The sequence below is a fragment of the Dipodomys ordii genome, unplaced genomic scaffold (genome assembly GCF_000151885.1).
Source record: "Dipodomys ordii isolate 6190 unplaced genomic scaffold, Dord_2.0 Scaffold122, whole genome shotgun sequence".
Lineage (NCBI taxonomy): Eukaryota > Metazoa > Chordata > Mammalia > Rodentia > Heteromyidae > Dipodomys > Dipodomys ordii.
In genome coordinates, this window is record NW_012267338.1 from 6252676 (window position 1) to 6277689 (window position 25014).

The 25014-nt window shown below is 35.0% G+C and overlaps 1 protein-coding gene across 5 annotated transcripts in view; it reads left to right on the plus strand.

Moving 5' to 3' along the window:
- Positions 1 to 25014, plus strand: part of Pdlim5 (PDZ and LIM domain 5) — a 158642-nt gene that overhangs the window by 81241 nt on the left and 52387 nt on the right. For 2 of the 5 annotated variants that reach the window (XM_013029775.1, XM_013029776.1), the window contains exons 4-7: positions 10847 to 10889; positions 12576 to 12994; positions 22346 to 22518; positions 22936 to 22972. In XM_013029775.1, the coding sequence (XP_012885229.1) occupies positions 10847 to 10889; positions 12576 to 12994; positions 22346 to 22518; positions 22936 to 22972 (672 nt within the window). Of the gene's footprint in view, positions 1 to 10846; positions 10890 to 12575; positions 12995 to 22345; positions 22519 to 22935; positions 22973 to 23494; positions 24069 to 25014 lie in introns of those variants that run through there. The other 3 variants (XM_013029778.1, XM_013029780.1, XM_013029777.1) reach the window with 3 other exon arrangements.

Consider the following 25014-nt stretch of genomic DNA (forward strand, 5'->3'; position numbering starts at 1 on the left):
GGACTTGAACTAAGGACAAGGTACTCTCCCTTAGCTTTATGCTCAAGGCTGGCCATCTATCATTTTAGCCTTAGCTCCATTTTGGTTAGTTAATTGGAGATAAGAGTCTTATGGACTTTCCTGCTTGGATTGATTTGAAACTATGATTTTCAGATCTTAGCTTCCTGAGTAACTAGAATTATAGGAGTCAGTCACTAGGGCCTGGCTAAAGTTTTAATGAATATAGTTTTAAAGCCAGAATATGAAATGTTTGATAAAAAAAATACAAGAAAGTATAATCATATTGTAGGAAAATACTTTCTCTTAGCCTTTGCTTCATAAAATAGTGGTATTTAAAACTGGCTACAATAGAGTGATTTAATTCCATATTTTGGCAATAGAAAAAGCATATTGGGTACTATATAGTACATTTATGATATAGTCACTGAGGCTGGAAAGCAAGGGCAGAGTAGACTCCCAGAGAATCTGGTCCTATTAGTGCTGATGAAGGAGGAAATACTAATGAAGATATAGTTGTTGATTGCTCTGTATGGTTTTATTTTTTGTGGGTTTTCTTTGCTTTATTATTTATTTTTATTTTTATTTTGGCACTGATCCTGGGACTTGAACTTAGGGCCTGGGAGCTATCCTTGAGCTTCTTTCGCTCAAGGCTAGTGCTCTACCAACTTGAGCCACAGTGCCACATCCAGCTTTTTTGGCTAGTTTAGTGGAGATAAGAGTCTCAAAGATTTTTCTGCCTGGACTGACTTCAAATTGTGATCCTCAGATCTCAGCCTCCTGCATAGCAGGAGCAGGAGCAGGTGTGATATACAATGTTATCCATAATTTATTTCTGTGTATTATTTATTACTTATTTTATATTTTAAATCACTAAATAAACTTCTTCAAAATTATCTTTATATCAATAATAGAAGAAATTACTGTTTAAAAGGCTCAAGAAAAGGAAAAAGAAAAACAACCCTAAGGATTAAGATGCTAAGAATAAGACATTTAGAATTTTAGGTTTGATTTGTTTTTCTTATTCTAGATGAGATCGTGAATTAATTCTATGTGTCCATTTTTAGTGAGGCATCTTTTTTACTGAGCTATCATTTTTCATCCTAATGAGTTATTTCAGTGGCTATTCATCTAGAGGATTTTTAATAAAATCATTTGTAGGGTCACCTCTGCAAACCATAGTGATTAAAATTTCTTTGTCTAAAGCATTTCATATATAGCTATAGTATATTTGAGTCTGAGTGTAGTTTTCTAGTCATTATTTTGGAAAACTACAGAAACTAAAATTATATTTTTATGATTATTTGGACTATACAATGGGAAATTGTAATCATTTGATATAGACCAATGTATTATTTTCTGTTATGGAACCTAAAAAGATTAACCTAAGAAGATTTCCTATGATTTTGATTCCAATATTGATTAAATTTAAGTCTAGGTAACCAGTCTAAGTGTATGTGATTTTTGTTTCTCAAACTCATTACTAAGGTTTTTGTCAAATTTCAGAGATTGGCCTAGTTTGCTTAATAGGGGTACTTTTATCAAACATAGACTGTAGCAGAAATCTAGGTTACAACAAATACATTGGTAAGTCTTAGAAAAGGAAGTTGAATCATATCTCTGCTAGTACTATTGTTTTAATAGGCTAATCTACCTCTACAAATGTCCCTTCTAAATCGCTTCTTTCAGCCATTCTCATGAATGTCTTAACACATTTAACCCTGGTCTCGTTCCTCCCAGCCTCACATAAGGCATGTAATTCAACAAGAGCAGTGAGTCATGCTGCATCTTGTTTTCATAGAAGCACCAAAGCATAAGCATATGCCCTTGTTAGCTTTGGGGTAGTTCTCCCTAGAAAACAGATCCGTGAGTTGCTAAATCCCTATCTGATGTGACAGGCAGCTGAAAACAAGGCCATGGGTGAAATCAGCCGAACTCTTAGATGTTGTGCATGTCAAAACGAGACCAGAGCTTATAATGCAAGTTCAATTTTCTTTAAATATGGATCTCATCATTAATTGAGGTATGCAGCTCACCCACAGCCTTGGGTGTGGTCCATGAACACAGCTGCTATTTGATCACTAATTATTGTATTCTATTGTCCTGTATGACTGGGTTGTAACTTGTGATACAAAAAGAAGAGAAAGACCTGTTAGGTATACAGAAACGTACATACATGTTTTGGCCTTTTTCTGTTTGTGTCATTCTAAGTTTTCTTTTTTAATTTGTAGTTAGAAGCACTTTTAATATGGTAGGTTTCTTTCTGGGTTTCTAGAGCTAAGCTTGTTAACCAATCTGCAAGAGTCCCTTGCCTGTATGACCCTACTGTCCATCACCATACTAGTGGGTTTAGAGGTATCTATGTCCACATTGTTCCATAAATATTGCCTGTGATGGCAGTTACCCATAATTCTATTCTGTGATGAGCCTACGTGTTGCCCTTGTGTCTCATATTCATAGTGAAAGGTCTGAAGGGAATTCGGAAAGGGAACATGATTGAATTCACCGTGGTGTTTCACTTGTAAATGCTTTTTTATTCATCTGACATTACAGAACCAAACATAGTCATCACTAAACCCTGCATTGTTGCTCATTTGTTTAGAAGATGAATAGGTTTAGTTTTACTCTGGGGACTTGGAAGTGATTATTTTATGAGTGATTTGAAACTAGTTGTTCCATTTCTCATGGCTCATACATCTCCATTAATGCAGCTGCTTAAGACATGTGAGGTAGTATTTACAAAACCGTGTTGTATTTACTGTTAGGCTCTTCTATCATACAAGTATCGATCCTGGCCAGGAGCTGATGACTCGCGCCTAAAATCCTAGCTACTCAGGAGGCTGAGATCTGAGAATAGCACTTCAAAGCCCCCATGAGACTCTTATCTCCAATTAACCACTTAAAAAATGAAAGTAGAGCTGTGGCCCAAAATACTAGAGCCTAGCTTTTTTTTTTTAAATCTTTGTTCTGTTGGTTTTAATGTACTTATATGTTTCCCTTTTAATGTACTTTATGTTTCCCTTTTCCATGTCTCTCTGTCTTTCATCTAGCCCAAACAGTTGCAAGAAACTACCTCATACTTCTCTCACCTGCCATCAGACATCCTATAAAATTCCTCCTCCAAATAGAGCCCTAGCTTTAAGCAAGAGGGCTCAGAGATAGATAGCACATAGGCCCCAAGTTCAAGCTTCATAACTAACAAAAACAAAACAAAACAAACAAGCAAAAGAAGATCCTAGAAGAAAACTGTAATTGTCATTTAACTTTTTTTTAGCTTATGGAGGAAAGTCAATATCATATTTGGCACTTCGATGCTATGTATGTAGTAAACAAAGTTCTTAGCCTTATATAGTCATTCCTCATTTAGTTTTTGCAGTAATTCTGTAAGATAAGTAACTGTTGCTGTTTTTTCCATCTTATAGTAAAGGAACAAAGAAAGTAATGTGTCCTAAGGTGAGCAACTTGTAAATGAAGAAGCTAGGGTTAGAATCTGGGCAATCTGCTCTTAAGTCATGGTGGCTGTGTTCACTGGTAATCAATTCAGCCAGGCCAAAACAGATACTTTTTAAAATTTACTTAGGGCTTGCCTCACTTTACATCCAATGTTACTAAGTCAAGTTTGTTTTCTAATCTGTTTTAGTTCTTCCTACCTTCTCTTAAATAAGACCATACATACATGACCAAAATCAAATGGTTAGCTAATGTTGACAAATTATCTGAATGTCAAAGAACACTGTGTGCTCGTCTATGGGTAGAGCTATTCATGTTCTCATGAGCTTCAGAATAAACCTTGGGGGCCGGTTAGCCAGTCTAGCCTTCCCCTACCCAAGCTCCTGTATGTAAAGAACATAGCAGAATGCCTATCCTAAAGAAAGCAACATCCAGTTGTACCTTCCCTCTACAGAGAAGGGGGTTCTGGAAATTATTCTGTATCTGCTTATTATTCAGTTATAATCTAATTACCTACAAGGATAGTTTTCAAAAGAAAAGAAAAACTCCACAAAAACAAGAAGAGATCAGCAAGAAAATACCACACTTAGTACCATGTTACGTAGCTTATTACATAATTTCTCACGTATCCTTCTGAGGAAGTAAGATTGTTCTAGTTTGAATATAGGAATCAGGGAAGCAGAAGTTGGAATGGATTAGTTAGATTACAACTTAGAATCTAAAAGTGTCAGAACAAGAATAAAACATAATGAATATTTATAATATGAGGGGGCAGAAGAATTTGAAAACACATTTTCCAGATGTTTTTATGCATCTGTATGCCTACTTTCTGAAATAACATTAAAGTAAAAGTTACAAAATTAATTTCAGTAAAGAACTCCAGAGAATTGTGGTTTGAAACAATGAATAACTGTTAACTTTCTACAAACAACCATTGATTTTCTAACATATTAATATATATCATTCTCTAAATAATGATATATGTATATATATGTATGTATATACCTATGTATGTGTGTGAATATATATATAATCTCATTTATATATATGAAAGTATATATACATATATGAATGTATATGTATATATATGAATATATGTATGTGTATATATATATATGAATATACTATGTATATGAATGAGATTAGAGTTCTCTAGAAAATTCCTAGTTGAAGCTAAATACAAATTCAGAAGCAAAGATATGGGCTTTAGTCTATCCTTCATTTTGAAATTCTCTGATAACTCAGATTGGTCAGAAGTTTCTTAATGAATATCCTCTACAATGTCAAGCTGGGCATTCAGCTTAAAATAGTAGCATGTAGATCACAAAGTAACATATTATATGACCTTCTTGTGGGTATGTATCAAAAAGCTCATCCTTTCTTTGTGAAACCTAAATAATATATTGCATATCAGGCTTTTAACTCATTGTTTACCTCAAAAGATTGTAGCTGCAATCCCGAACTCAATGCTCCAGTTACATATAGTAATAACAAATATTTAGCCTTTAAAAATATAATTTTATTGTTATTATGAAGGTGTTGTAGAGGGGTTACCACTTCACAAGTCAGGTATCAAATATATTTCTCTTTTGGATAATGTCACCCCTTCATTTTCCTCCAGTTTCCTCCTCTTGTTTCTGTCCGCAAGTTACATAGTTCATTTTCCATGTAGTGTATACTGAGTAGCATGCTTGTATTTGCTTTTATTTAGTCTTTAAATAGATTAATGCTCTACTGACCCTTCACTCTGATATGACCATTTAGATGGGTGAAACTCAGCAGAACTAATCCCCCCCCCCCCCCCCCCCCCCCCCCGCCAGCAGCTCTTTACCTTGGCTGATGAAAACTTTTCTCAAACAAACCATAAGCAACAGCTGTTCATTCACATCATAAGCATTCACTTTCAGGCAGAAAAGCAGTTACCATGTGGGGAAGCCCTGTTGTGGAAGAACCATACCAGAGTACAGGGACCTCCCGTCTTAGAGCAGTTTAACTTCTATCTACTTTGCCTCTCTCTCACAAATGTCAGCCTATTTCTTTTTCTCTCTAGGATGAGAATAATCTGCTTTTCAGTTCCAATATAATCTAATAGAGAAGATGCCAAGAGAGAACGGGGGAGGGGTGGGGGGGTGGAGGAGTGTTTGTGTCTATAGGGTATGTGATAAGTAGTCTGGTAATAAGCTAATATGACCCGCACATATCTGGTGTTTCCATTCATATGAAATGCCATCATATCAATGTTTTCTCATCATTTTGACAAACTCACTGAATTATGGCCCCAGGAGATTGGAATGTTTCACGTTTGAGTTTAGAGGACAGTAGACTGACTGTATTCAAGGAGCCATCCTTTGGCACCGTCTCAAGTGCTCACTTTTTTTCTCCTTGGAGATCCTTTGTTATTGCACATTGACAACTTTGCAATTAAAGTGATTAATGATGTGCCCTAGTGTTTATGGGTCCTAAGGTCAGTGGGTCCTAAAGTGGCTATGCTGTGGGAAACTTAGCTCAAGCTCATCCCATAGGAGATGAGCCAAGCCCCTCCTCTTTTCTCTATGATTGTTGAGAAGTTAAATATATTAGATAGGATTAAATGTATTAGACAAGATATTTGTATAATAGACATAATTGGTAATATAAATAATCTCTACCAGCCTACTTCTGTTGCCTAATCCTTCATTCTTAAACATGAACTTGAAACTTCATTGGCTACTTTATTAATGGAAAAATGTTACTATGTAAATCGGTTTAAGAAAAACATGCATTAATTACAGTAAATACTAGTTAAAAGCTATGTAAGTGTAGCTCCATTTGTTGGGCATGCTTAGGTTGAAATTTTGCTTGATTCTTTTGAAGCTAATGTATGATGAGCTTTATTTATTCTATTTTTCTATTTGTTGTTCTAACTAGGACATAACAGTTCTGGATTTGAATAAATCTATTATAACTCATATCTCCTTTCAACTGTTCACCTAAGAATTCTGAAACTGGTCGTAATGTATAAGGGTTTTTTAAAATTTTTATTTGGGAACTTTTTTTTATTAAAACCAAGCAACTTTGAAAAGATTGTTCTAGCCACACTGGTGGCTTTGTTCTTTGGATTCCACAAACTGGTGATATTAGTGAGCTAAGTCACTGGTGTCTCACTGTCCTGGCTAACTACTGTGCAGAGCTGCCCACCAAGGGGAGAGAGAACAATGAACATATTGTGAGCCTGTGGCACGAAGCCACTGCCAGGATCCTTACTGATTTGAAACTCACACACTCACCAGTGTCCTGTGATGATTACTGTAGTTCAAAGAGAGATACATTATCACATCGTGATTTGAAGGAAAAAAAAGTAGGAATAATGTTATAATTACACCTCAGTTTTTTTTTAAAATTTAATTTAATTTTATTTGTGAACATACTGTACAGAGGGGTTACAATTACATGGGCAGGATAATGCGTACATTTCTTACCAAGCATTGCAGCCTACACCTCAGTTTTTAACTCTTTACTAATTTAAATAGCTTTTTAAAAATTAGTCTTCTTAAATGTAATCTCTGACATTATTCAGGGTTTAAAGAAAGAAAAGATAATTAGAAGAAATTTTACCTTAACAAATGCTTCTCCTTATTTATATAAAAGGACTTTCTCCCCAGGAAATGTTCCAAATAGACATATTCCAGTTTGCTGAAGGAAATTGAATTTTCTTCTTTAAACATTGGTTGAATCATATTCTTATCTTTGAGTATCAAACATACAGTTCAAGAACATACTAGATGAGTAAGATACTTTGCATAAACAAAGGCTTTAAGAATTTAATGACAAATATTTGAGCCATTTGTAGGAGACTTCAGTGGACATTTTAGACTTTATAAAGATTGGTTCTTTTAAAAAATATTGTTTGTAGGGTGTGTGTGTGTGAGTGTGTGTGTGCGCGTGTGCTTTACTGGGATTTGAACTCAGGGCTTTACTCTTTCTAGGCAGGTTCTGTTCTTCCTGAGCCATGCTTCTAGCTTGTTTTTCTTCTGTTTTGGGATAGAGTTTTGCTTTATGCCCAAGTTAGCGTGGACCAGAGTTTCCTATTTACACGTATCCTTTACAGCTGGGAAGTACATCACCATTCCCAGCTATTGGTTGATCCAGGGTCTTGAAAACTTTGTTCTTGAGATGTCCTCAAATGGTGATGCGCTCAATTTTTCTCACTCTCTCCCCCACTTTATCTCTTTCTCTCCCTCTCCCCACCCCACAATACCTAGGATTATAGCAATGAGTCATTGGTGTTTAGTTAAATAGTTCGTAAAAATAGCCAGGTGTGGTGGTACACAGTTGTAATTCTAGCTAACAAGGCAGAGGTAGGAAAATCAAACAATACCCTCCCCCCGCCCCCCCCCCCTGATAAATTGACATGTAAGACACCTTCTTCTCAAAGCTTAATGATTCTGTCTCTTTTCCATTTTTTTTTTTTTTTTTGCTTATGTGGTGCTGAGGAATCGAACCCAGGGCCTCGAGCATGCAAAGCAAGTGCTCTACCACTGAGCCACCTTCCCAGCCCCTATGATTCTGTCTCTTTTGATGGTCAGAATTAAAAAGAGAGAGAACTTAATTTTGTCTCATCCAGTATCAACTATTTTCCAATCTGTTTTTCCTACCAAAAGGTGTTTGTGTAATGGACTCACTCCAGGATTTTGAGAGCATGTTTCCAGTCTTTCCCCTAATTGTTCATCTGCATTTGTGAGAATGTCAGAAGAAAAAATGGGCATGCGTCCACATTTGAGATTTAAATTCTGTGAATTCAAAATTTCAATGTTTTCAGAGAATTTTTACTTAATAAAGTAGTGAGGATTCATTGTTTTTCTATGAATTCTCAACAAAATAAGTTGGTTTCACTCCAAAATCAATGAAACTGTTCTGGGGCCTGTGGAGGATTTTAATACTAATATCTATGTATCCATTCAGTCCATGAGGATTGAACCCAGGGCCAAATGCTCTGTTTTTGAGCTATATTCCTAGCCTTAAAACTTAAAGAGTCAGCACCAATAAGAAACTGAGAAGGGTTGTTTTCATAGACATATAGAGTCTTACTTAGTTTGGTAACATCTAGTGACTATTAGATACTCTATTTCTGGTTTTCAGAGCTAAGAATGGAACCCAGGGCTTTGTGCATGCTAGGCAAGTTCTCTACTCTGAGCCAAGTATTATATTCGTTTTACAAGTTAGTGGGTTTTTTTCTTGAGTGGATTAAAAACTAGCATCTATTAGAAATTATTAGTTTATTAGTTGTTACATCTTCTATACATGTTTACAACTATATTCCAAGAGCTTTTTCCCCTTCTATCACTCCCTCTTCCCTCATTTCCCCTTCCCAGAACAATTTAAAAAGGATTCATTGGTCTGTTTTCATAGTTGCAAATAGTCTATTTCAACTGTATTCATCTTCTTTCATCCTCATTATTAGCCTAACCCCCTCCTCCTACTACTCACATCCCCAGATTGTTTTTATGTTACTAGAAATGGTCCATGTACCTCAAATGTCCAGACAAAAAAGAAGAAATAAAGAAATGAAAGGATACTGGCTTCTTTGTTTTGGAAAATGTTCAATAGTATATTGGGTAGTTTTAATATTTAGATCTTTGTGATTACAACTTCTTGTGAAATTTCAATGAAAGGAAGATTTCCACTGTTTGGTGCTTGAACATTTTTTTGTTATAATAATCCTGTAAACTAAAAGATAGATTGCCTGTTGAGAGTGTACATGAGAATTCTGTAACTGTACTGAGTATAACCTGTACTCCAGTATTTGAATGTTAGCATTCATTGTGGCCTTTTCTTACCTTAGCTCATTGTTTAGTCAGTGCTTGCCACAGCTAGCCAAATTAGTTGTTATTGGAAAATTGAGTTGCTGCTAATAATGTTGATCAGAGTTCAATGCTAGATTATGCTCCTGAAGACCCAATACATAGCAATAGTGTCTTCTGTGTGTGATATGTTGCCATGATAATAAAACAGTTCATGTTTTATGCAGTAAAATTATTATGGCTTAATAATCATCTACTATGTTTATATTTTGTGAATTCTAAACGATTTTTTTGTTCTTGTACTGGTATGAGAGGAATCAAATAGCTTTTTGAAATATTAAAAATAATATGTGCTTTAATATTGAGTAAATAGCTTTTAAATCATGAGAGACTTTTCTGATCATTTTGTTAATATCTTTGAATATAGCCAGAATTTTGTTTTGATTGTGTGGGACTGAGGCTGAAACTTGAGGCCAGGGCACTGTTCCTTATTAGTTCTTTTGCTCAAGGCTGGTACTTTACCCCTTGAGCCACAGCTCCACTTCTGGCTTTTTTTTATAGTTTAGTGGAGATAAGAGTCTCAAGGACTTTCCTGCCTGGGCTGGCTTTGAACTGTGATCTGCAGATCTCAGCCTCCTGAATAGCTGGGATTACATGTGTGAGTCTCTAGCATTTGGTTTTGGTTGTGTGTGTGTGTGTGTGTGTGTGTGTGTGTGTGTGTGTGAATGTGAATTATTGGTGTTAATTACCTCACAGAAATAATTTTTTAGTATATATTTTTTATTGTAAAGATAAGAAATAATTTTCATCTCTTATGAGATAATTACTCCAAACCAATTATTGTTACTACTTAGTTTGTGATATCTAAAAAGGTACCCAGTACAAAGAAAAATCATAAATTAAAAATAAGAATTCACTTGAATTTGTAAAATATGAAAAGTTGTATACATAGACTTTCATCTGGCTTTCTTTTTTCTCTCCGCCACATTCATGACTAATGACATGGTATGTGTCAGGCACTGTGCTAAGATGTAGATCCAAATGGGTCAGGGTCATTGCCTTTATGGAAATTAGATCCTAGTGGAAGAATTCCCAGTTTAGTTTATGCATAGCAAGTACATTAACTTGTATAAACTTTTAAGAAAAGTACAATGTAGATTATTCATTCAAAAACTCAGTTCAACTAGAATGTGAGTGACCTAATATCCTGTGGACATGTTCATAGATGTTGGAGAAAAGGGAGACACTGATGGAGACTGGATTCAAGTGAGACTCAAGGAGAAGGATGTCATGTTTATTATACTTTACTTTAAAGGTATAGGATGACTTTAACTTAAAGATGAAACATTGGATTGGTATTTATTTTTTCACAACTAGAGGCTAGTAATGAATACCTGGTGCGTAAAGATACTGAGTCTTGCAATATCTGGCTTGCCATGAACTAGTTAGAAGATGGTGAAGAGTTAGAACTATGAATTATAAACATACATATGAAAAAATAAGCATACATATGATGATGATTTAGCATATAGTGATAAAACCCCACTAATAAGAAATTTGTAAATATATAACAATTCATGTTCTTAAAATTTTTTTCTCTCCTTTTCCCTTCCCCCCAGAGCATCTGCTACATCCAAGCCTGAGCCAGTTACTGTTCAGAAGGTACGTTTCTAATCACTATGCTACCATTTGATTGCCTCTCCTGAGACATTGTGATTTCTGTTTCTGTCTCAGGGTACTGACATTTAATTTATAGTCTTAATACAGTTTTCTCTTTCATGATTCTTTTCCTTAAAAGATAAAAAATTAAAGTGGAAATAAACACCTTACCATATGTAATTATACTTACATAATGTTATTTCTAAAGCTATACATTACCAATAACTTATATTTACTTTTGATTTTTCTACTTTTAATCATGTGTTTGTTTTTTTTTTTTTTTTGGTCGGCCGTGGGGCTTGAACTCTGGGCCTGGGCGCTATCCCTCAGCTCTTTAGCTCAAGGCGAGCACTCTACCACTTGAGCTACAGTGCCACTTCCGGTTTTCTGGTGGTTTATTGGAGATAGGAGTCTCACGGTCTCTTCTGCCCAGGCTGGCTTTGTACCTCGATCCTCAGATCTCAGCCTCCTGAGTAGCTAGGATTACAGGTGTGAGCCACCAGTGCCCAGCTTTTAATCATGTGTTTTTAAAAAGAATAAATAAGTAGTTACCCAAAATGAGACTGGGAGTCTTAATAGCATCCAGTCTTGCATTCATGGTAGCCTTTATCAGGTCTTTAATTTATGCTTTTTGATGTTTTTAATACATCACTATTTTTGGAAATTCATTGATTTATTTATTTACCTATACATCAAATTACTTGCTTTCCTCGGTTACTTTTCGGTTTTGTAGAATGTTACCTTTCAAAAAAATACACAAATACACATACTAGAGTTACCACTGTTTATTTTCTTAAGTTTTTCGTTAGTTTTCTTTTGGAATGGTAGTGTAAGGATTTTTTCTTCAATATTATAGAAGCTTACTCTGATTTCAAAGAAAATGAACTTTGAATATGCTGTGGGATAAGGATTTACAACACAAATTCTGGTAATTTTTGTAGGAATTGATTTTTATTACTAGCTTTGGCTGCTGATAAAGAGGGAGTATCTCTAAGATAATTATTTTCCTCAGAAGATTATTAAATATTTATTTTGGAAAAGGGAAAGAATGTTATTGTTTCTCTGAGTCATATCTTAAATCATTCAGAGAAACATAACTGGATTAAGGGAGAAAGGAAGGGTTGATTTTTTTTAAATTTTGTTTGTAAATTCTTGATTCAAAATAACTAGAATGTGCTCATATCTGAGTTCAGATGGAAATCATCTATTCTTTACTTTGTTTTTTAATTGAAAAGTTTTAAATGTACTGCTTCTTCATGAATCAAGTAATTGCACTGTGGAAAGAAGTGACAGATGTTTAAAAGATGAATTATAATTGATACATATTCTAAAACATTTCAATTAGCAAATTTATATTCTTTAGAATATATCTAAATTGATAGTGTTATGGTGGCCTACAGGCTTTTCAGTAGTTTTTTTTTTTTTCTGCTTGGTTTCCTAAATGTTTTGGATCTTCTTTCATTTTCATAAATGAAAATATGCTTCTTGTTTGCATCTGTGCTGTGCATGTGTAGAACAGTTAGCATGCATGCTATGCTGTTTCAACTCATTGTTTTTCCTGGAAATGTAACATTTGAGCTGCCAATGTGATTGTGTTTGTCTTTTACAAGTCAGCTGTGTGTTTGCAGCGAATATATTTTGCATGTATTTGGTATGTTTTGTGTATATGTTTATTTTTATTTCACATAGGGAGAACCTAAAGAAGTAGTTAAGCCTGTGCCCATTACATCTCCTGCTGTGTCCAAAGTCACTTCCACAACCAACACGGCCTACAATAAGGCACCTCGGCCCTTTGGTTCTGTGTCTTCACCAAAAGTCACCTCCATTCCATCACCATCGTCTGCCTTCACCCCAGCCCATGCCACCACCTCATCACACGCTTCCCCTCCACCTGTGGCTGCTGTCCCTCCTCCCCCCTTCTCTGCATCTGGACTGCATGTTAATGCCAACCCTAGTGCTGACCAGTGTTCTTCTGCACTGAGCACGGGTAAAACTGCAGTTAATGTCCCACGGCAGCCCACAACCACCAGCGTGTGTTCCGAGCCTGCTCAGGAGCTAGCGGAGGGACAGAGAAGAGGATCCCAGGGTGACAGTAAACAGCAAAATGGGTAGGTGGCCAAGGGGGCTTTTGCTCTTACCAAAACTCTTCTTTCAGGTATTTCCAGGAAACACTTAGCCTCAGGCCCTCCAGTCAGCTGTTTCTTGAAGGAAGCACCTTCTGCAAAGCAGTTATAGGTTAATCAAGCCTAAGTATGCATTCTAATGCGTTCTGATCACGTCACATACCTTGTAACTCTTTCCTCCGCATCCTGACACATTCAGCAGCTGGCACTTATAATGCAAAGCAAAGTGTGGACCTTTCTTTTTTAAATTTTCCATGCTTTCATTGGCTACATAAAACTTAAAAAGTGGATTATAGTTATTCTCTTATGGATGTCACCTTAAGAAGAGAAAAAAAAATAGAATTTGTAAGGCTCTTTCCCACTGGAAAGTAGTTGAGAAAACAGAAAAAATAACGAGTTAACTTTTGACTTGGATCTATATATGAAGGATCAGCTTAGAGCAAATAGCTTATATGTCTAGAATGTTTGTTGGAAATGAACTTTACTATTTGGGCGGGGGAGTCGGGGCAGGGAAAATGGGAGAAAAATGAGGGAGGAGGTAACAGTGTTTGATAAGAAATGTACTCATTATCTTATTTATTAACTGTAACCCCTCTGGAAATCACCTTTACAATAATATAAAATAGAAAGCAATCAGTAGGGATAAAACAATAAGGGATGTTTCAAGCATTCATAATCTTTCATTTTGAGGGATGTATTTTTTTTTTTTTTTGGTCCGGTCATGGGGCCTGAACTCTGGGCCTGGGCACTGTCCCTCAGCTCTTCAGCTCAAGGCTAGCGCTCTACCACTTGAGCCACATTGCCACTTCTGGCTTTTTTTTTTTTCTTTTTGCTTATGTGGTGCTGAGGAATCGAACCCAGGGCCTCAGGCAAGCGCTCTACCACTGAGCCATCTTCCCAGCCCGAGGGATGTAATTCTTAAGAATTATTTCAACTTGCTTAAAAAATTTGAGCCCTACCTTTATAGGAATATATCTTCATCAGCCTTCAGTTTTTAGATGGTTGTTGTGGTCTTTTTGACATTCAGTGAAGTTACTTTAAGGCAGTCATTTAGTTAAAAATCACTTTGATTAGATGGATTGCGACATGAATGAACTTTAAAAGTAAAGTAATCTGCACATGTGATCATTCTCACCAATGCCAGTCTGCAGGAAAATATAATTAAAATAATTGTGTGGCTAGGTCTTTGTCATGAGCTCTAATCCCTTCTGAGTGTTGATTCAGGGAATGAAGAGGCTGTGCCTTCTCTAGCCCCGCTGCCATGGTAACTTGGGGCCTTGAAAGAGGTGGCAGGACTCCAGGCTGCTGTTGGGAGGGAACAGGAGCTCTGGGAGGGAGACCAGTTACTGGGTTGTACGGAGGGCTTTCTGCTTGTGGGTAGCTTTTTAAAGTCTTTATGTGTGTTAAGGAAAACTAGAGCCCTTCAAAGAATATTATTTCTTCTTTCATGGAAGGAAGAGAAGGCTATGCAGCATTGAGCTGTGTTTATTTTTATTTCTTATTTTCTCTATGTTTACTTTAAGGCACTAGATTTTAGAGTAATCAGAGTAGATAATCTGAAAAGAAAGATGCTGCCTATTAAATCCTAGCCCCACCGGAAACAGAAATGGTTTACTGTGTGTATGAAGTTCCACTGTTAGTAGAGAAAAAAGGTAGTAGTGTCTTAAATCATCTTTCCCAATTAGCACTTCTTAAAATTTCACTGGAAAGTCTCCCTAATGGAAAACTGTAGTGGTCAAAGCAGATTGAAGTTATGGAAAAGCCCTAGGTTAAAAAAAAAAAAGCTTCAGTTTTGTGTTTTATAAGCACAGGTTGGTGATTAAACTTGAAATGACTTAAAGCGTATTTTCGAGCTGAAACCGGGTAGTGTTACGGTTCCAGGGCTTTTGAGGTGGCTTCTTAGTCTGGAGTGTTTATTAAGCTCTGGCTTGGTATACAGCACTGTGCAGAATCTAAGAGAAAAGGAGTTTGTTACATGTTTTGCATCATTAACAAGCAAGTTAATGCCAACTGTATGTGTTTTAAAATAGCTTGATTTCAAATGTTGTCCAGATGTTAGGACAATGAAAACACAATTATTCCCCCAAACCAATTAGGGTGTCTTTTAAAGACACATTTGCTATGTTCTTTCCCTCACTACCTTTAGATTAGAGAAATAAAAATTAAATCACTTACTAGCCAGTGATATCAGCTTGAAGAGCAGGTGTTTTATGATATTTATGAATCTTTTCCTGCAACAAGTATCAAACTGATTTTCTCTTCAACTTTTTGTTGTTGTTGTTGGTCGTGGGGCTAGACCTGTGGGTCTGGGAGCTGTCTCTGAGCTCTTAAGTTCAAGGTTAAAGCTCTACCACTTGAGCCACCGCACCACTTCCAGTTTTCTGGTGGTTAATTGGAGATAAGAGTCTCAGAGAGAGAGTCTCACAGACATCCCTGCCAATGGCTTTCAACTGCAATCTTCAGACCTCAGCCTCCTGAGTAGTTAGGATTACAAGTGAGCCACCAGTGCCCGGGTCTCTTCAGCTTTTTACAGTTGTCTTTCCCAGGTTTTTATAATGTTAGCAAATATAAAACTCTTGCGAGTTGTTACTTTTTATGAATTACTTTTATTGAAACAATTCATATTAGTAACCAAAATTTTAAGAGTTGGGAAAGATGTAAAGTCAAATACTTCTCCTGGCTTTACCTTAATCCAGTAGGAAGATGGCTAATATTTAGTGATTGAAAGTAGCAGGCTAGTATGCCAATTTTTTAGATACAGATGTATATGGGACAAATAAACATAATCATAAATAAGTTATTAGTTAAACACTATTACTAAGAAAGAATTATCCAAGTTTCTTATTAAGTAGGATAGACTCGAAATTATATTGATATTTTAAGAATATTTCATGATGATGTAAGCGTTCAACTTTTCCTTCTTGTAATTAATAATGATTAAGGCACTTTAGGAAATTTAAGCCTTTTTTCTACAAAGCATTGCTCTGAGCATTTACTACTGAATGGGATTTTATATCCCAAACTAGAAGAGCAGCTGTCTTTAGCAGACTACTTTTCTGTTTCCACATGTCCTTGCATTGTAATGTGCCGCTGCTTCTAGGAGGTAAGTCTTTGGTATTTGATATTAATTTCAATTTTGTTTGGACTGAAATTTCTTCTAACAGTTTCTATGTATTTTGAAGAATCTGCCTTTTGGAAAGTACAAGAGACGGTGATATGTAGTAATATTTCAAAATACTTTTCTTTTTGCAGAAAACACATGTGACAAAGTTAGTATTCACATTACTGGAGAGGAAATATGGTGATTTATATATGAGTAAACAGCATGAATGCCTGATTTTTGCAAAATTAAATTTTGCAAAAGTTGCTGTAGTTTACAATAACCACGTACAGTGTTTTTAGTCAGTTTGATTTGCATTGCTGTGTTGTGATGAATTGCTTTACAGTAATACATAGGAGTATTTAAGTGATGTCATGAAATACATGTGGAGGTTTGCTGTGTAATGCTTGGAAAGAGGCCATGTGTAAGAAATGCAGTTATTATCAACAGAGACTACTAGAAGACAAAGATCAGAGTGGAGAGAAAGCACAATCATTTGTACTTCCAGTAAATAGCATATATAAAATAAGTTGATTACAAATTAATATCAAAAGCTAGTATTTCATAGTTTTCTAACACTTTCCTTGATTTGCCTAAATTCAAGCACTATGACTAGCCAGTTTAGTTTTGTATATGTAGATAATAGAAAATCTATATAATCTTGAAATTAGTCAAGTGAGATAATTGTGAATTTATTAAATGTCTTACCTAGTTGGCATAACCATTCAAAAATCACTATGATATAGTTTTCAAATTTGGCTTTTGTACATGTTCATATTGACATTAAACTGCTAGTGATTACTTTAAAAATAAAGCAATAAGCTGATAATACCACTTTAGATAAGAGCTTAAAGTAATTTTGTATCAATTAACTTGTTATTCTGCACACATACAGAAATTTCCTCATTATACTATAAAGTAGAATCAGGAATACAGAAGGCAAATCTTGAAATATATATATATACACCCTCAAAATTAACTACTGAAATATTAGAGCAGCTTCTTTATAATTAGATTGATTTTACCATATAATTTCATTTTATATACATAATTATATTGCACTCCAGTATGTCCTCCAGCTTTTGTCTCTTTAAAGTTAACTTATACATAACAACTACACAGTTACTAGATTCTAGTGCAAACAGTTTGATTTGAATAAGGGGAAAAGGGATTTAAAAAACTTAATTTAGGCATTTAAGTTAAATGGAAATTTTTAAAATTAAAGATTCAGATTCATTCAACTATTAATGAATTATTGGGCTGGGTGCTGTAATCCTAGTTACTCAGGAGGCTGAGATCTGAGGATTGCGGTTCAAAGCCAGCCTGCGCAGTAAAGTCCGTGAAACTCTTACCTCCAGTAAACCACCAGAAAACTGGAAGTGGCTCTGTGGCTCAAGAGGTAGAGCACTTGCCTTGAGCTGAAGAGCTGAGGGACAGCTCTGGACAGACAGGTCCAGAGATCAAGCCCCATGACCAACAAAAAATTTTAAAAAATAAAAGATTATTATTTATCAGTGATAATACATTACTAGTGATGTATTATCATTAATGATATATATTGTTATATATGATTATTATATATAAGATGCTATATTGTAATACATCCTTAATATATCAAATTAATATAGCAATAATATAGCAATTAATGGTAATATAGTGGTAAATAATATTTATTAGTTTGCTATTCTTTGTACTGGGTTTCTAAATACATTGTATGATCTACTTCTCATTTGAACTGAATTCTGAGGCATTACATAATTTTCCTAAGTCACCTGTCATGTTGAGTGTATAGTTAAGATTTAAGCCTAGGTCTTTTGAAGCCAAATCTTGATTTGTCTTTCATGGTGTCACTTGTTTGTGGCTTGGGCATACTCCTATTATTTTGAGTTACCATTTATTTTTAGTTTCAATTGATTTGAGGCTATATGAAGGAATTCATTGACATTAGTTAATTGTTAGATTTGTGCTAAAACAGTTTATTTCCAAAGTTCCTTCAAATATTTTAAACATAAACCCTTATAAGACATTTGAAGGATAGAAGTGCAGTATTTTGAAGTGTTGGGAGAAGAAATATTTTGTAAATTAACTTTGTCAAAGCTTGAAGGGACATGGGCAGAATGACTAGGATCAGGTCATCTGGCTGTCACATTGACATGTCTGCTACTGTTGTATTTCCTCGAATATTTGAAGCATGTTGATTGACTCAGTCTTCCTTACATTGGAAACCCTTCATAGAACATTTCTTCTGTTTTTGGTCAGTTATGAGGCTTGAACAAACAGCTTGGACGCTGTCCCTGAGCTTTTGTGTTCAAGGCTAGCACTCTACTAATTTGAGCCACAGAAATGCTTCCAGTTTTGGGGTGTTGAATTGGAGATAGGAGTCTCATTGGCTTCTCTGCCTGGGTTAGTTTCAAATTGTGATTCTCAGATCTCAGCCTTCTGAATAGCTAGGATTACTGGCATGAGCCACCAGCGCCTAGCTTTCCCTCCAACTTTATACTGACATAAAACATTTCCCTTCAATTTAAAAATACTTAAATTTCCATCTGAAAGTTGACTCTTTTCAGGAGAGGTTATTTTATGTAAGTATTTCTCTACTACTTAAAATAGCAAGGCAGAGTAGAGAATGCTTTATACTGTGACTTAAATGACTACAGAAAATACAGGAGAACTTTTGAGATGAACTTATTCCTGAATCCCATGCTCATGTGGTAGAAATAGTCAGGTGTTGAGTTTATGAAATTGACTTTGACATGTGGGAATATAGCAACACCAATCAGTCTTAATATTAAAATTGATAGGCAGTGTTTTCTATGTTTATAATGAATTATTATTTACTCTGAATACTCAGAATTGAAGCATGCACTATAATGTATACATAAACTATGACGTTTATACTTTATTCTCTATAAGGGAATGCAAATGCATTTGCATTTTAATAATCTTACTCTTATTAATTAGAGAAATATACTTGCAAGTTTTCTGTCTTTGGGTATTATCACCCAAGTCCCTTCACTATTTCAAATCAGGTGGACCTTTCTAGGCAACAATTATATCACTGATAATGCAACATGATGTAGTTCCCGCTTATTAGATCTCAAGTTCCAAACCTTGCTTTGGAGTGAGGGTGGCGTTAAGGAGAGTAGGCAAGGGTATGAGAATTGAGAGAAAGTAATTTTTCCTGGTCCTCTGTGCTTGTGCTTTGTTTTTAGCCCTTCATTTAGGGGAAAATACTCAAATAGTTTTTCTCAATGTTTGTAACTTAATTTATGTGATTACCCTTACACTGAATAGCTACACTTTTATAATATGAGACTGGAAGTTTTTTTTTTCCTTTTCTGATTTTAACAGTGACTTTCAAAGTTCTCTATTTCTACTTGTTAAATGACTTCATTCTTTGCCTTTTGTAAGGAACGTAACAATTTATATGCCCACTAAGATGAATTCTATATAGATTTTATTATGGATTATTTTTAGTAGGTAGATCTTGCTTTTCAATAACTTGAAACTTTAACCAGTACTAATGAATAAAGTAGTTTTTGTGTTGAAAGGGTGGAAACTAGTAAAAGTGCTGTCCAAGCTTATCAAATCATAACCATGTTAGCAGAATTTTAACTAACATTTGTATGTGTTTGTCTATATTTATATGATTACTTTGAAGCATGTTTTTTGTGTATTGTCCTCACTTAAATTCTTTGCTTTGAAATTTGCTGTTTCAATTTTTTTCTTTCTTTTCTCCCTAATCTCTGTTTTCCATCATCCTGGACATATTCATATCTCTTCTATCACATCTTCATTGTGTGTATTTTCCGTCTACAGTAACCCTGGTACCGTGTAAGTACTTAACTCCTGGTTCATTTTGTGATTTTCATGATTGTCCCTTTGTAACTTTTAATCTTGCTTTCCATTTACTGTCATCAACAAATTCTTGTTACTGTCATCTCATCCCCCCCAAAATTTAAGGAGCATATGAAACATATTTTTCATGCTGAAGAACTTCTTATAAATACATATGCATTTGGTACACCAACACCTAGGCAGTGGAAAAACTTCAGAGGCTAATTTAGGGGATAAATATTATGTGTACTCAAGTGAGAGATATAATTTGGACCTCCCTTCTTTAATACTTTTTTAAAATTTAAATTGTTATTTTAAAGGTGATATACAGAAGGGAGTTACAGTTATATAAGTGTATGTTTTTAACTTTGAAGGAACTTGCTAATTTTGAATGTCAGTATTTTGTAGTGAATTACATCTGCTATTTTGTGAACAAATATTATCGATTCTGTTCCTTTACATATGCAGATGACCCATAATCTTGGCTAATGCACTGCATTTACTTTTCTAGTCATCATTAAAGAATATATGATGAGGATCATTATTGTGCGTTAGGAGCTGTGGGAAGTACTTTACATACATTATCTGTTTTATTTATTCCACAGGGCCATCTTTAGGGTGCAATTTCCATTTCTCAAATGGAAAAACAGACTTAGAGAGTGAAGTGATTTGCATAAAGCACATTGAATGGAGGATGTAGTGCTCAAAACTTCATCTGTCTGACTCTAAGTCTGTTATTAACTGCAAACCTATTTTATTCTTCATTGGGGAGAAACTCCATTGTACTGGAGTTTTTATAGTGTAACTATCCACATGACAACGGTCATATGACATGTTAATACACTATGATTTTCTAGCAGTGAATTAAAACTTGTAGGTCCTGCCACCCACATCTGCCCACATTTAGAACACTTTCTTTACTCAGAGCTTCTGCCAATAGTCTACTAATTAAGACATTCTTTTTTCTCTTCTGAACTTCAATTTATAGATTGTAGCAGATTTTTTTGTCTTATTTAGATGGGAGAGAAGTGGAGAATATATATTATGTCCTTAAAATGTTGAAGTAATATAACTTGTAAATCCCTTAATATATACCATGTTCACAGAAAGAAGTGAATGTTAGCAAACTCAGAATTCTTGAACTCTGTAGTTTACATGTCTCTTTGACATGTATTATTAGACTTAATCCTTAGAATCATGCTTCTTTCATTTTTTTGGCAATACTGAGGTATAAGCTCAGCCTCATCCTTACTAGACACTCCCCCAGCCCTGTATGTGTTGGGTATTTTTTAGGATGGGATCTCACTTTATATCCAGGCTAGCCTGAGTTCGATCCTCAGATCTGTGCCTCTGCATGTTGTTTGAATAACAAGTGAGTATCACTGTGCCCAACCGTCAGTTGAGAGCAGAGTCTTGGAAGTTTTTGTCTGCCCTCTCCATCATTTCCTCCCTCCCCTCAGCTCCCCAGGCTGACCTAGAACCACCATCCCTCAATTTATTCTTGCTTTTCAAGAAGCTAGGATTGCCACCACATGTTATGTGGAAGGATTTATTTTAGTATAACAGGATAAAGTAGGGAGAAATGGAAAAGAGAGACAAGCATCTTGCTCCCCAGAAAGAAAATGGGAGTTAAAGCTCTTTTTATGATACGCTTGATTTTTTTAAAATAAAGATCTCAGGTTTCAAATATCCCATATATCTTTATTGATATTGCACAATAGATTTTTATTTTTTAAGGTAAATGATGGCTGGGCCCATGACTGAGAAAACCATAGCTAACAGTTCTGACCCTTTTTAGAATTACTTTTGGAATTTCTGGTTTCACCTATAATAAAGCATTCTTGATTCCTGGGCCTGAGATGATCTAATTCTGTTTAAAATCAAACTTTCCTAGCATCATACTGACACTTAACTGTGGTTGGATTGTAGTTCATAATTTGGTTTTTATGACACAGGAAGACTGATGAAAGGTTGATACAAGTTATTTCAAATTGTTTGATTTTTTAATATTGTAGACTTTACATTTCCAAGTTTCCTTTTATTCCTTATTCTTTTCTTTTCCTTTTCTTCATGTTGGAAATTTTTCTTCTGCTGCCTTCTTCTGTCAATTAAAAGGAAAATCCCACCTAAACGGTAATCTCTGTTGAATATATTTTTCTCCTACTAGTTCATATTAACATTATAAGTGAATTTATTTAACTAATTAAAAAAAAGCCTAATCTATGTTAGAAAAGTAGTATTTAAAAAACTGAAGCCAAGTATATTTGCACAAGCCAACTATTTACATAAAAGGAATATTGAGGATTAAATGTACCAATTATAAATAATTCACCACAGGGTATTTTATCCACATAATTAATTTAAATGTTTGCATTGTTGTTTTTTCTTTTCATCCCTAGCCCACCAAGAAAGCACATTGTGGAGCGCAATACAGAGTTTTACCACATACCCACTCACAGTGACGCCAGCAAGAAGAGACTGATTGAGGACACTGAGGACTGGCGCCCAAGGACTGGAACAACTCAATCTCGCTCCTTCCGAATCCTCGCCCAGATCACCGGGACTGAACATCGTAAGGGAACTAACTTCTAGGGATTTTTTTTTTCCAGTATGAATTTGGGATTGTTCCTTGTTTTCTGTCCACATAGCTATGGATCTTAAAGAATCAATATTCTTTACCCCAGAGAGTGACCCTTTGACCTGTTGGCAGTTATTAAAAAGCAATCCTGAGACATGTCATTCACTTTTAAATTAAGCTGTACATAATATGGGTACTGTAAGTAAGATGCCCAGTCCAGGAGCCTTATATTGAGCAGAAGAGAGGAGGAGGAGGGGAAGGGAGAACTATTGATTCTAGTATTTAGTGATAACATGGTAATTTTTTTAAATTGTCTCTGAAACTTGGACAGTTAATATTGACTAATAACAGTAATTACTTTAGTGACTTTAAGGTTAAAGTAAACTAATATTGGATATTATTATATTTCAGTGAAAGAATCGGAAACTGATAATGCAAAGAAGGCAAAGTAAGTTCTTTGTTTTTAAAATTGAATGCTTCTTTCATGAATGGGCTGATTTGGTTTTTACAGATTTTGAAGTGCAATGGTATGCCATCCTGTCTTTGCAAATAGAAGCTAAGCATTTCAGTGTGGTACCTTTCTTGTGATTTAATTGTACAACTTACAAATTTTCAAGATAGCGATATTGTCTGTATTTATGGCTAAGGTATATTCTCTTTGGTATTGAAATAGACGTGGTCACAGAAGTGGATTTGGGATGCTTTGCTAACCATTTATCTCTAGGAATGAGTCCATGTGTTATCTCACATTTACTTTATAGCATAAAAATGTATGTTTCCAAGAGGCTTCTGTAGACTTCTGCATTTCTAAAAATGTCTACTCTTTAAACTCTTCATTATTTAACCAAAAAAACTATGTGAAATGAGCTTTATTTATAAAGCATGTGTTCTGCATGTTGGAATTAGTATAGAACCTGTTTTCTTTCTCTTTCTTATGACTCTTCTATCACTCTTGTTTTTATTTCCACAGGGAAAAGATACCCCTTCACGTCTTTAGTCCCAAATACACAAAATTACGTGACTGGCACCATGAAGTTTCAGCACGTGCTCTTAACGTACAGTGATTCATGAGCCTAGCAACCCCAAGCAGCCAGCACATACCTTTTCATTCACCTTTTGTTTTTCAACTTCATAGCAAAATCTGTATTACATTTGACCTCTGAAAAAAGTAGAACTTTACTTTTCTAACAAATTCCTATTGTGAAAACCAGAAAGAAAACCTATTGTGCCAATTGGTAGTTCACAAATGTTAAAGCAAAAAAAAAAAGGGACTAGATTTAATTCAGTGTGTTTATATCTGTTTTCATTGTTATTATTATGATCATAATCTTGGACAAGGAATTATTTTCCTAAGTGTATTTGGCTGGTAGATTGAAGCAGAGACAGGAGAGTAAGTCATGTCTTTATTTAATTTTGAAAATACTTCCTTTATGTTATTACATTTCCCAAGATTATTTTAAGGTCATTATTATGGAATACCCAAAGTTCATTGTAAATTAAGTAAGCAAATGTGAGGAGACAAGATTAAAGAGAAGACTTCATTAGAGTTCATTTTTTGTAGATTTAGGTATCCTGGAAAGCAAGGACTGTTCGGAATGGCTATGTGAAGAGGTAGAGGGCAAGATTTTGCTCCTAAACAAAGCAGAGAAGAGAATTCTCTCCTTTTTGCAGTACGGTGTTCTTTTGGTTTGGTTAGATTTAAAATCCTAGTTTCTACCAAAGGAAATATATCTCAGCTGGGATCTTACAGGATAACAGATTTCTAGGTGTCTACTAGGAAGAGATGTATAGAAAAGTAGATTTGCTTTATTTCCAATTAAAAGAAAATGACACAAAATAAAATGCAGTTTAAATGATTTTACTTAGTATTATATTTGCTGTGTATTGCTAATCAATCCTAGGAAGTTTTGTTTTGAGCAATACATTGAAGCCACATACCTGACCAGAAATATTTTGTGCCTTGTAACGTAATGTATTATATATTAGATCTGCATAGTAATAATTGCATTTTGATGTTTGGAAAAGTATTGTAATAAAGTTGCCTTTAACTTAGCTTTATATTTGTCCTCTTTCCTTGAGGCTAGTAACTGTGCCATTGAGGATTTGTTATGGTATCACTTAAGTAAATTAAGTAATTGTCTTGATATTTCGTTTGAAAATAATTTTTAGGTTTTGAAGCTGCTGAAGCTTCATAAAACATATAAACCATGGCAAAGGTCCATATTTATTTTTTTCCTCCTGAAGTATGACCTTACATTATATAACATGGTTTGTAATAAAATGGCATATAAGATAGTTAGACTGTGATACAAAAAAGAATTATTCTTTTATATGAAAATGATCACTAAAGATTCTTTATACATACATCCAATGTTACATTCTTATTTTTCTTTTTTCTCCCTTCCTTCCTTCCTTCCTTCCTTCCTTCCTTCCTTCCTTCCTTCCTTCCTTCCTTCCTTCCTTCCTTCCTTCCTTCCTTCCTTCCTTCCT